The 12938-nt window shown below is 40.3% G+C and overlaps 1 protein-coding gene across 1 annotated transcript; it reads left to right on the top strand.

Annotated features, from left to right (window-relative positions):
• The first annotated feature begins 299 nt into the window (after positions 1 to 299).
• Positions 300 to 12619, top strand: LOC115140341 (protein NipSnap homolog 1-like). Its single transcript, XM_029678680.2, has 10 exons — positions 300 to 489; positions 2371 to 2489; positions 3306 to 3351; positions 3535 to 3629; positions 3869 to 3939; positions 5826 to 5966; positions 10774 to 10805; positions 11001 to 11095; positions 11317 to 11400; positions 11898 to 12619. Exons 1-10 carry the CDS (start codon positions 416 to 418, stop codon positions 11960 to 11962), a joined length of 822 nt encoding a protein of 273 aa, XP_029534540.1. The 5' UTR covers positions 300 to 415; the 3' UTR covers positions 11963 to 12619.
• The last annotated feature ends 319 nt before the right edge of the window (positions 12620 to 12938 follow it).

The raw sequence follows: 12938 nt of genomic DNA, 5'->3' as shown, positions 1-12938 counted from the left end.
TGACAACAGGCACAACTCTGATATAAAGTAGTTTTTTTTACCAAGTTGTCGCTATTCCACGTATCTCCACATATATCATTCGATTCGTAACAACCTAACCATTACGAAACTTCTATTCAATCAAATTAGCCTCACCTAACAAATACATTTTTTGTTGACCAAATTCGTTACTCATTGACTTCCATACAAAAAATCCTCACTTCGTGGGTTTATTTTCGATGACAGATTTTGGGCAGAGTAAAACCTCTCGCTTCGCCTTTTCCTCTCTGACTACAGCTAACGGTCAGATACTTATCCTTGGTTAAATATTAAACTGTTGATTCTGTTAAGCTCTCGTCATAACGTCACTACACAGGCCGTACATATAAAGCTTCACACAAACGAGGGAAAGGTTTCCATTCAGTGTCTGGGGAAGATGGCGGCGACGTGTTCAATATTGCCCAAGGGCCAACTACTGTACAGGAATGCTATCAAGCTGCAGGTCGCAAGGTAAAGTGAAACCGTTGGAAGTTTTAATTGCTAACATTTACTCGCATCTTTGTTCAACAGAGAACGTACTTAACTTAATCTTACACAGCGCAATTAAATACTTTGAGAATGTGAACCCTAATTATGTGAACTAGGTCGCTTTGAATCGTAGAGTAATTATATTAGGGACGATATATCCAACAATGTCTGCCTGCCTGCTAAATGTGTGCGTTATCTGCAATTGTTGATCAAATTATGAAGGATATGAACGATTGAAAGATGGAAACATCCTGATTAATGAAAAAGTTGCAATAATTGAGTCTACTAGCCTACTTTAATAATTTGCTGGGCACCTGAACTTTGACCCATTTCAAATGGGATCAACTGTGTGGTGTTATCACTTTTCCAATGCTGACACAATGTAACTAAACCCTATGACAACATGGCAACTGAATAAAACAAAAAACAACTACTCTATCCTTTCCTCTGACTGCAAATTCAAGTCAGCATGCAAAATTACATATTCTATATTTTAAGCAATAATGCCCGATAAAGTGTGGTATATGGCCAATATAACACGGCTAAGGGCAGTTCTTGAGCACGACACAACGTGGAGTGCCTGGACACAGCCCTTAGCCATGGTATATTGGCCATATATCACAATCCCCCGAGATGCCTTATTGCAATTATAAACTGTTTACCAACGTAATTAGAGCAGTAAAAGTGTTTTGTCATACCCGTGGTATATGGTCTGATATATCACAGCTGTCAGCCAATCAATATTCAGGGCTTGAACCACCCAGTTTATAATGTCTTGTTATAATGTCTGTTATAAATGCTATATGTATTATTGCCAGCAGCATACCACCCTGCATACCACTGCTGGCTTGCTTCTGAAGCTAGGCAGGGTTGGGCCTGGTCAGTTCCTGGATGGGAGACCAGATGCTGCTGGAAGTGGTGTAGGTCTAAAAAAATATCCCAATGCCCCAGGGCAGTGATTGCCCTGTGTAGGGTGCCATCTTTCGGATGGGACGTTAAACGGGTGTCCTGACTCTCTGAGGTCATTAAAGATCCCATGACACTTATTGTAAGAGTAGAGGTGTTAACCCCGGTGTCCTGGCTAAATTCCCAATCTGGTCCTCAAACCATCACGGTCACCTAATAATCCTCAATTTACAATTGGCTCATTTTCTCCCCTGTAACTACTCCCCAGGTTGTTGTTGCAAATGAGAACATGTTCTCAGTCAACTTACCTGGTAAAATAACTGATAAATAAATCAATGTTGGCCATATACCACACCACCTCTGGCTTTATTGCTTAAATATACCACTGCTGTCAGCCAATCAGCATTCAGGGCTCGAACCATCCAGTTTATAATCCCACTTTTAAAGTGATCCACTGCTAGCCTACACTCAGCTTTTTACTGCTTTGCCAGCTTTTGCATTTCCATTCAATCCATCTGATTTGAGTCAGTGACACCAGAGCAGATGATCTGTAGGCCTGTCAGACTGCTTGGTCAATAACTTGATTCAACCAAGTTCTGCTGAGCCACTACTAATGGACAAATCCATGACACTCTTGGATTTAAAATGGTAACACATGTTCACAAGTAATATTGGAAATCTTCTATGCAATATCCAAGGCAGGTTCTTGTAAATAACATATGAGTAATGCTGTTCTCATTCAACTGACCAGACTAACATAAATGGCTATTGATCACACTCATACCCAGGGTGTAGGCTACTCATCATAGCGTGATAACTGCAGTGCCACCAGTGGACTCATTTAGATTTCATGGCCTATACTGATCAGACATGTTTCTATTGTATATCAATGCCAAGTTGCCTGATCCTGCAAAAACTCTAAATTCTTTTGATTCTTTAAATTGGATTATTGTGTAGGAGGTTTTCAGGCAAAGGATGGTTCCAGTCTATGTTTGTGCACGAAGTGGAGGCCAGGAAAGATGCCCACTCCAACCTGCTGTCGAAGAGTGAGACCAGCGACCTCTACAAAATGCAGTGTATGTAATAATAAATGATATCCTAGCTGCATCAACACATCTATATTATCTTCTGCAGGAGTGGTTGAGGTTCAATAATAAACTAAATGTGAGACAAATGCAGAAAATGATGTTGAATTGGATTAATTTGCTTTGTACACAGCATGGCCTCTGTGTGACATTTTATCAATCCGTCTCTTTGGAAAACAGTGAAAGGAGCATCATAATTTAAGGCATATTATTGCACCAAGGGATCTACAGGAAGATGGATGCATATCTGTGGCTAAATAAAGTGAGAATGTGTAATTACATGGTATCATCACAATGCTATCATTTGTTTTGTTGTGACAAAAATGTAATTAGAAATGTCTAGTTCTCATCACATACTTTAACTTTGGATAGTTTGTCCTTTGATTTGTCTATAACTTTAGCCTGACCCTTATAATCAGCAGGGAAATTGGGTTAGAAAGACCATTACAACCAGCAGGGAAATTGGGTTAGAAAGACCATTACAACCAGCAGGGAAATTGGGTTAGAAAGACCATTACAACCAGCAGGGAAATTGGGTTAGAAAGACCATTACAACCAGCAGGGAAATTGGGTTAGAAAGACCATTACAACCAGCAGGGAAATTGGGTTAGAAAGACCATTACAACCAGCAGGGAAATTGGGTAGGAGGACGATGATCCAAAAATAGTTTATTTGCAGAAGGAATAACGCATTAGTCTAATAATATGACTGATGCTGCTCAGTATGTTATATGATATTTCCTTTTTTTTTGCCTAATGTCCACCCACCAATATTCAGACTAGCTTATTCTGTCCCTTTCTCTCTCAGTTCACAATGTCAAGCCAGAGTGTCTGGAGGCGTACAACAATCTGGAGTGAGTTCATCTTTATTTTTGATTTTTGCTCACATGTGCTGTAAATACTAACTGACAGTCTCCTCTTTTAGTCATTCACAGTAGATGTTTACTAGATATCTGTGAGTAGGACTGCACAATCGATGAAAATGCAGACATACAGTATCTGTGATATTGTGTCTTTATATGTTTCCATGAATTCAGGGCTGAGGTGCAGCACAAACTCCACTTAGACCAGGACTATCCCTGTGATGTTGTGGGGAGCTGGAATACTTGGTATGGCGACCAAGACCAAGCAGGTAAGTGGCAGAGACGTCGGTGCATAACAACAGTGTCACAAAACCCTAATCGACTGTTATCTGATATGATCTGTTGATGTATTCTTATGTTCTCTGTTAACCCTGATCTAATTTTATCACATACCTTTTCCTGAAGATAGGCCTCTTGCACAATGATGTCACTCACCAGAAGCATCTAGCTGATCGAGGTAAACAGTTTGGCCAATACATCACTGACCTCTGCTGTCTGTTTGTTGCAGTGCACCTTTGGCGGTATACAGGAGGCTACCCAGCATTGACTGAATGCTTGACCAAATTGAACAACAATAAGGTAGGCTGTGTAAACTATATGTTTTTAGCATTTTAAAAGCAATTAGAAATTATGTTCTGGACAAATCAGTACCACAACAGATCATTCAAAATGTAAATCAAGTTATGTCAAATATTTGTAAATCTGATATTGTTATATACAGTTGAAGTCGGAAGTTTACATGCACTTAGGTTGGAGTCATTAAAACTCGATTTTCAACCACTCCACACATTTCTTGTTAACAAACTATAGTTTTGGCAGGTCGGTTAGGACATCTACTTTGTGCATGACACAAGTCATTTTTCCAACAATTGTTTACAGACAGACTATTTCACTTATAATTAAACTGTATCACAATTCCAGTGGGTCAGAAGTTTACATACACTAAGTTGACTGTGCCTTTAAACAGCTTGGAAAATTCCAGAAAATGATGTCATGGCTTTAGAAGCTTTTGCTAGGCTAATTGACATCATTTGCGTCAATTGGAGGTGTACCTGTGGATGTATTTCAAGGCCTACCTTCAAACTCAGTGCCGCTTTGCTTGACATCATGGGAAAATCAAAATAAATCAGCCAAGACCTCAGAAAATAAATTGTAGACCTCCACAAGTCTAGTGGGAGCAATTTCCAAACGCCTGAAGGTACCACATCCATCTGTACAAACAATAGTACGCAAGGATAAACACCATGGGACCACATAGCCGTCATACCGCTCAGGAAGGAAACGCGTTCTGTCTCCTAGAGATGAATGTACTTTGGCGCGAAAAGTGCAAATCAATTCCAGAACAACAGCATAGGACCTTGTGAAGATGCTGGAGGAAACAGGTACAGAAGTATCTATAAAATGAGTCCTATATCGACATAACCTGAAAGTCCGCTCAGCAAGGAAGAAGACACTTCTCCAAAACCGCCATAAAAAAGCCAGACTACAGTTTGTAACTGCACATGGGGACAAAGATCGTACTTTTTTGGAGAAATGTCCTCTGGTCTGATGAAACAAAAATGGAACTGTTTGGCCATAATGACCATCGTTATGTTTGGAAGAAAAAGGGGAGGCTTGCAAGCCGAAGAACACCATCCCAACCGTGAAGCACGGCGGTGGGGGTGTTTTGTGGGGGTGCTTTGCTGCAGGAGGGACTGGTGCACTTCAGAAAAAGGATGGCATCATGAGGGGGACAATTATGTGGATATATTGAAGCAACATCTCAAGACATCAGTCAGGAAGTTAAGGCTTGGTTGCAAATGGGTCTTCCAAATGGACAATGACCCCCAGCATACTTGCAAAGTTGTGGCAAAATGGCTTAAGGACAACAAAGTCAAGATATTGGAGTGGCCATCACAAAGCCCTGACCTCAATACTATAGGAAATTTGTGGGCAGACCTGAAAAAGCGTGTGCGAGCAAGGAAGCCTACAAACCTGACTCAGTTACACCAGCTCTGTCAGGAGGAATGGGCCAAAATTCACCCAAATTATTGTGGGAGGCTTGTGGAAGGCTACCCGAAACATTTGACCCAAGTTAAATTATTTAAAGGCAATGCTACCAAATATGAATTGAGTATGTAAACTTCTTGTCCACTGGGAATGTGATGAAAGAAATAAAAGCTGAAAAAAATAATTCTCTCTACTATTATTCTGACATTTCACATTCTTATAATAAAGTGGTGATCCTAACTGACCTACGACAGGGAATTTTTACTTGGATTAAATGTCAGGAGTTGTGAAAAACTGAGTTTAAATGTATTTGGCTAAGGTGTACGTAAACTTCTGACTTCAACTGTATAAAAATATCAGAGTATCCTCATTATTTTGGGGGGAAAGCATGGCTCTACTACTCGCTGACGTGAAACAACTATTCTTCTTTAGTTGACAAATTCATGAATTTCAAACAACATGAAACTGTTTTAAAGGAGTATCGGCACTTCAGGATGGAAAGGAGTAAAATGCTGGTCTCACGGCGGAACCAGCTTCTTCTAGAGTTCAGTTTCTGGAATGAGCCAACACCCAGAAATGGACCCAACATTTACGAGATGCGCTCATACAAACTCAAGGTAAGACGCTGATTGGGACTAGAAACATGCAAACTGTGGTCATACAAACTTAAAGGGATACTTCAGGATTTTAGCAATGAGGCCCGTTATCTACTTCCCCAGAGTCCAATGACCTTGTGGATACCATTTTTATATCTCCATTTTTATATCTCCATTTTTATATCTCCATTCAGTTTTAAGGAAGTCGTCAACTTACGTTAGCGCAATTGCCAACTAGCGGTAACGCAATGACTGGACGTCTATGGGAACAGCTAGCATGCAGACTTCCAGTCATTGCTCTAATGCTAGTTAGCATTTGTTCGCAAAACTACCTCTTAACTTCCTTCGTACTGGACGCAGATACACAAAATAGGTACCCACAAGCTAATCTGACGCTGGGGAGGTAGATAAAGGGGTTCTTTGCCAAAATCCTGAACTATCCCTTTAAGATAAGTCTTGCAATGACCTAGACATACAAATTGCGCTCATAGAAACTCAAGGTAAGATACTGCTGTTAGGACACCCAGAGATATACAAACAGTGGACCTACAGAACACAATGGACATCATGTACCTAAGCTAAGATAAACGTCTAATCTCAAACACAACCAACATGTCTGTCTCGACTGTATCTAATGAGTATGTAGGCCTACGTCACACTGCAATGTGTACAGAACTGTATGTTTTGATTGCAGCACCTGCATGTCTAGGAGTATGGTATGTAAATGGGATGCTGTTGCATTCTGTAGGTGAAGGACACGGGTGGTTATGAAGTTAAAGTTTCCTGTGTTCATACTTCAGTGTAATTATCTCCAGTAGCTAGATTTCCATCTAATTAGCGAAAGATTTTCATGCGAATATTCTAGAATCTGCATAAAGAAAATATGTGCATTTTTCCACCAGTGGCATGTTTCCAGCAAATGGACTTGTTGAGGGTAACAATCAGTATGTTGATGATGTAGTGCACACAAAATGTACTTTTTCGTTTAAGTTTTCATGTTTTGTTTTGTTTTATTTTACCTTTATTTAACTAGGCAAGTCAGTTAAGAGCAAATTCTTATTTTCAATGATGGCCTAGGAACAGTGGGTTAATTGCCTTGTTCAGGGGCAGAAAGTCATATTTTTAACTTGTCAGCTCGGGGATTCGATCTTGCAACCTTTCGGTAACAGTCCAATGCTCTAAACGCTGTACCGAATAAAAATCTATGTGTTCAATGTGTTTCCATTGCATTTTCAACTCTACCGATTAGTTTTATCACAGAAACGGTTCCATTAAATAGCAAATGTGCCTACTCTGGTCTTGCTAACTGCGCAATAGCTAACAACTCGCAGATATAGTGCATGTAGGCTGTGTGGGTTGTCTAGTCTACATCAGTGGAGGCAGCTGAGGGGCTGAAGGCTCATAATAATGGCTGGAATGGAGCAAATCAAAAGTTATTTGTCACATGTGCTGAATACAACAGGTGTAGTAGACCATACAGTGAAATGCTTACTTACATAACCAACAGTGCAGTTTTAAGAAAGAAAAAAAAAGATGAAAAATACAGATAAAGACTAAAATATATATATTATAATTATATAAGAAACATTTTTTTACAATATCAATATTACAAATAATTAACTAGCAACATAGCGAGGCTATACGCATGGGATTCCGGTACAAAGTTAATGTGCAGGGGCACCAGATAGCCGAGGTAATTGAGGTAACATAGCCTACCTGCACTGAACTAAAGGGTAGAGCTGCCGCTTTCAAGGAGCGGGACTCTAACCCAGGAGCTTATAAGAAATACCTCTATGCCCTCCTATGAACCATCAAACAGGCAAAGCGTTAATACAGGACTAAGATCGAATCATACTACATCTGCTCTGACACTCGTCGGATGTGGCAGGGCTTGCAAACTATTAGACTACAAAGGGAAGCACAGCCGTGAGCTGCCCAGTGACACGAGCCTACCAGACGAGCTAAATAACCTCAATGCTCGCTTCGAAGCAAGTAACACTGAAACATACATGAGAGCATCCGCTGTTCCAAACGATGTGAGTAATACCTTTAAATAGGTCAACATTCAGAAGGCCGCAGGGCCAGGTGGATTACCAGGACGTCTAGCCAGAGCATGCATTGACCAACTGGCAAATGTCTTCACTTATCACGTTTGATGGTAAGACCCAGGTGCAGACAATGCCGAAATAACAAAAGTTTATTACTCGAACAGGGGCAGGCAAAAGGACAGGTAAAGGGCAGAAAGGTGGGGCAAAGGTACAGGACGGCAGACAGGCTCAGGGTCAGGGCAGGCAGAAAGGACAAACTGGGAAAACTAGAAAACAGGAATATGGACAAGACAGGAGCAAGGGGAACACGCTGGTAGGTTTGAGGAACAAAACGAACTGGCAACAGACAAACAGAGAATACAGTGGACTACAGGAGAAGGAGGGCCGAGCACGCCCCCATTCTCATCAACGGGGCTGTAGTGGAGCAGGTTGAGAGCTTCAAGTTCCTTGGTGTCCACATCACCAACAAACCAGAATGGTCCAAACACACTAAGACAGGTGTTGAAGAGGGTACAACAAAGCCTATGCTTACTTACAGTCGTGGCCTAACGTTTTGAGAATGACACAAATATTAATTTCCACAAAGTTTGCTGCTTCAGTGTCTTTAGATATTTTTGTCAGATGTTACTATGGAATACTGAAGTATAATTACAAGCATTTCATAAGTTTCAAAGGCTTTTATTGACAATTACATGAAGTTGATGCAAAGAGTCAATATTTGCAGTGTTGACCCTTCTTTTTCAAGACTTCTTCAATCCGCCCTGGCATGCTGTCAATTAACCTCTGGGCCACATCCTGACTGATGGCAGCCCATTCTTGCATAATCAATGCTTGGAGTTTGTTAGAATTTGTGGGGTTTTGTTTGTCCACCCGCCTCTTGAGGATTGACCACAAGTTCTCAATGGGATTGGGGAGTTTCCTGGGGAGTGCCATAGACCCAAATTATCGATGTTTTGTTCCCCATGCCACGTAGTTATCACTTTTCCCTTATGGCAAGGTGCTCCATCATGCTGGAAAAGGTATTGTTCGTCACCAAACTGTTCCTGGATGGTTGGGATAAGTTGCTCTCGGAGGATGTGTTGGTACCATTCTTTATTCATGGCTGTGTTCTTAGGCAAAATTGTGAGTTTGCCCACTCCCTTGGCTGAGAAGCAACCCCACACATGAATGGTTTCAGGATGCTTTACTGTTGGCATGACACAGGACTGATGGTAGCGCCCACCTTGTCTTCTCCGGACAAGCTTTTTTCCGAATGCCCCAAACAATCGGAAAGGGGATTCATCAGAGAAAATGACTTTACCCCAGTCCTCAGCAGTCCAATCCCTTTACCTTTTGCGAATATCAGTCTGTCCCTTATGTTTTTCCTGGAGAGAAGTGGCTTCTTTTCTGCCCTTCTTGACACCAGAACATCCTCCAAAAGTCTTTGCCTCACTGTGCGTGCAGATGCACTCACACCTGCCTGCTGCCAATCCTGAGCAAGCTCTGTACTGGTGGTGACCCGATCCCGCAGCAGAATCAACTTTAGGAGACGGTCCTGGCGCTTGCTGGACTTTCTTGGGCGCCCTGAAGCCTTCTTCACAACAATTGAACCGCTCTCCTTGAAGTTCTTGATGATCCAATAAATGGTTGATTTAGGTGCAATCTTACTGGCAGCAATATCCTTGCCTGTGAAGCCCTTTTTGTGCAAAGCAATGATGACGGCACATGTTTCCTTGCAAGTAACCATGGTTGATAGAGGAAGAACAATTATTCCAAGCACCAACCTCCTTTTGAAGCTTCCAGTCTGTTATTCAAACTCAATCAGCATGACAGAGTGATCTCCAGGCTTGTCCTCGTAAATACTCACACCTGTGTTAACGAGAGAATCACTGACATGATGTCAGCTGGTCCTTTTGTGGCAGGGGTGAAATGCAGTGGAATTTTTGGGGGGGATTCAGTTCATTTGCATGGCAAAGAGGGACTTTGCAATTAATTGCAATTCATCTGTTAACTCTTCATAACATTCTGGAGTATATGCAAATTGCTATCATACAAACTGAGGCAGCAGACTTTGTGAAAATTAATATTTGTGTCATTCTCAAAACTTTTGGCCATGACTGTATATGTGGGTAGAGGTAAAGTGAATATGCATGGATAATAAACAGAGAGTAGCAGCAGCGTAAAAATGGAAACCATGTGTTTGATGTATGTGATAGAATTCCACTTATTCTGCTTTAGACATTAACATGTGCCCGTCCTCCCCAATTAAGATGCCACCAACATCCTGTGGTCTACATGATGAGATTATTATGGAAAATAGCGAGATTATTTTTATTTGTCAAAAGGCAGTCAAACATCGATCATCATGTCACCAAAGTAAGACCCTCGATATTTGTTAGAAAGCAGTGTCAAGCTCATCACCGTACACTTTCACCACCATGTGAAGTTCATCATTACTTATTTCATCTGTAGCCTAATAAACAGCATGGTTTTCCAAGTCATGGTGGGAGGACCACACATTATATTATTGCTTGACTCCAAGTTTACTTCAATATGATGGTTATTATGTAAATATTTGTGCATCAAAGCGTTTCCACAGCCATTTCCCGCATAATTAATTTTAACGACACAAACAGATCCCACCATGTCGAACTAACACATTATCTGTCAACATGTACGCATTGATGTCGTGAGAGAGTCGTGATCTTTTTTGTTTTTTATACGATATGACTTTACTTGCATAAAAACTGAATGGAAACATGGTTAAAGACATTGTTTTCTTTTTCTCAACCAACTTTTAGCCTGGAACGATGATTGAATGGGGGAATCATTGGTAAGACTTCTCATGAGACTGCAATATGTACATTGTTTGAAAGAAATGTGCATGTACCATATGCATCTAAGTTGCATGTCATTTTTGTAAATAATTAATGCAGAAATAAAGCTGGTAATAAGTAATATCAGTAAATGTTTCAGTGGAATGTCAAATATGTCCAATATTGACTGTATTCATTACCTATCTTGATAGGGCGAGGGCGATCAAACATCGACAGGAGAACAATGAGGCAGTTGGAGGGTTCTTCTCTCAGATAGGAGACCTGTATGAAGTTCATCATCTGTGGGGTGAGTCGGCTGATGATACCCGTATGCAAAACATTGACACTATTTTATCAAATGAAGCCAAACAATGCTGTGTGTTTGTGACAGACAGTTTACTACTATCAATAAACACTATGGTGCAACACGTTGGATTATTGTTTATTCTGTATGTCAATGTCTTTTGTACCTGCCCCTATTTGTATATTATGAATACATGCATACTAAATCATTTGTTCCATCTACAGCCTATAAAGACCTTCAATCCAGAGAAGAGACAAGAAACTCTGCCTGGCAGAAGGAGGGATGGGATACTAGTGTCTATTATACAGGTAGGAAAGAATGCACACAAAACAAACACATAGACATCAATCAAAACCTCTCTGGCAATGCATTGTGCTTCTGTGAGAGAAGCTTCAGAATAAACATGTTTTTCAATTGCATCAAACTCAGTATTTCACTATGTTTGTAAGTCTAAATGAATTGTCTTGTGGGCTGTCGGATCAGACTCACTGAAGTATATCCGTGAATACTGATCATTTCAAATAATTTAATGAAAACCCTGTATTACTCCATCTTGACACAAAATATAGGCTGCCGTCTTTTTTTCAGTGTTTCCCAACTTCGTTCCTCGGTTACCCCCAATAGTACCCTGGACAAACTCATCCAGGGCTTGATGATTAGTTGACAAGTTGAATCAGGTGTGCTTGTCTGGGGCTACAATAAAAATGTGGACAGTTGAGGGTACTCACAGATTGCAGTTGAGAAAAACGGTTTTAGATGTTTGATGTTGAGCTCTAACCTCTCTCTGTCACATCTCCTCTCCTAGTGCCTTTGATCAGGAGCATGGAGTCTAGGATTATGATTCCTACAAAGAGTTCACCTCTGCAATAACCAGATTCAGTCAAGATCCCGTTCTGGAAGACCAAAGCGAGAACAGATTATGGGCATTTTTCCATCGTGTCTCTCTCTGTCTTTTTCTCTTTTGTTGTAGGTGCAGATAACTTAGGTATACATGTAAAGCTTGAATCTATGAACTGTGGTAGATGGAACCTTTTGATGAAAACTAATGTTTTGATGCACTGGCAAGTCCTCTGTTTGAAGACTGCATTCAAAATAGAATCCAGTTTCCATTTTTGCTACCATGGTGAATAGGGGAGAGATTTGATTTCACCTAAATTGATAGATAAATTATATTTCAGGTGAATTATGTGCCAAACAAGGGAAAGGAAATCTTCAATAACGTCAATAAGGTATGAAGTAGCTATGAAACTGTGAATTAATAGCTATGATAGGGAAATGAACTTGTTGCTACTGTATTATCATTATGCATCTTGAGTGTGTGAACATACAGCAGTAAGAAATGCCTACTCAGTGGACATGTAGAAGCATATGCCATATCTCAGATATAAGAAACCTATAGGTCAATGTGAGCTAATGTGAGTCTCTTCCCTTGTCAACCATCTGAAGAAGCAAATCAATAGACATAAGTAGATGCATCTTTGAAATGAGAAACATGAAAACTGGATTATTAAATGCTATGTAATCTTTTTCTATGTCTCATTGATTTTGTGTTTTATCTTCTTGTGATAGTGTCATGTTAATCTATTGAATTTAATATTATTTGACCTGGAAATGTATTAAGTGAATGGAAATATGTTTTTGCAGTGGTGGTATTGCAGACCCCAAGTTACAAACACTGTTCTAGAATTGTTAATATTTTTGTGTATTAGGTGTGATAATTAGGCTATGGGTATCAGATATTGTTATATCAGAATATGTTATTATACAATCCCCTTCGTATTTATTTGGACAGTGAAGCTAAAACTTTTAATTTGGACAAATTCACGTGTGTAGCTTTAAGAGCAGG

The sequence above is a fragment of the Oncorhynchus nerka genome, linkage group LG13 (assembly GCF_034236695.1).
Source record: "Oncorhynchus nerka isolate Pitt River linkage group LG13, Oner_Uvic_2.0, whole genome shotgun sequence".
Lineage (NCBI taxonomy): Eukaryota > Metazoa > Chordata > Actinopteri > Salmoniformes > Salmonidae > Oncorhynchus > Oncorhynchus nerka.
The sequence above is the reverse complement of the archived record's forward strand: the minus strand, read 5'-3'. Positions and strand labels throughout refer to the sequence as shown.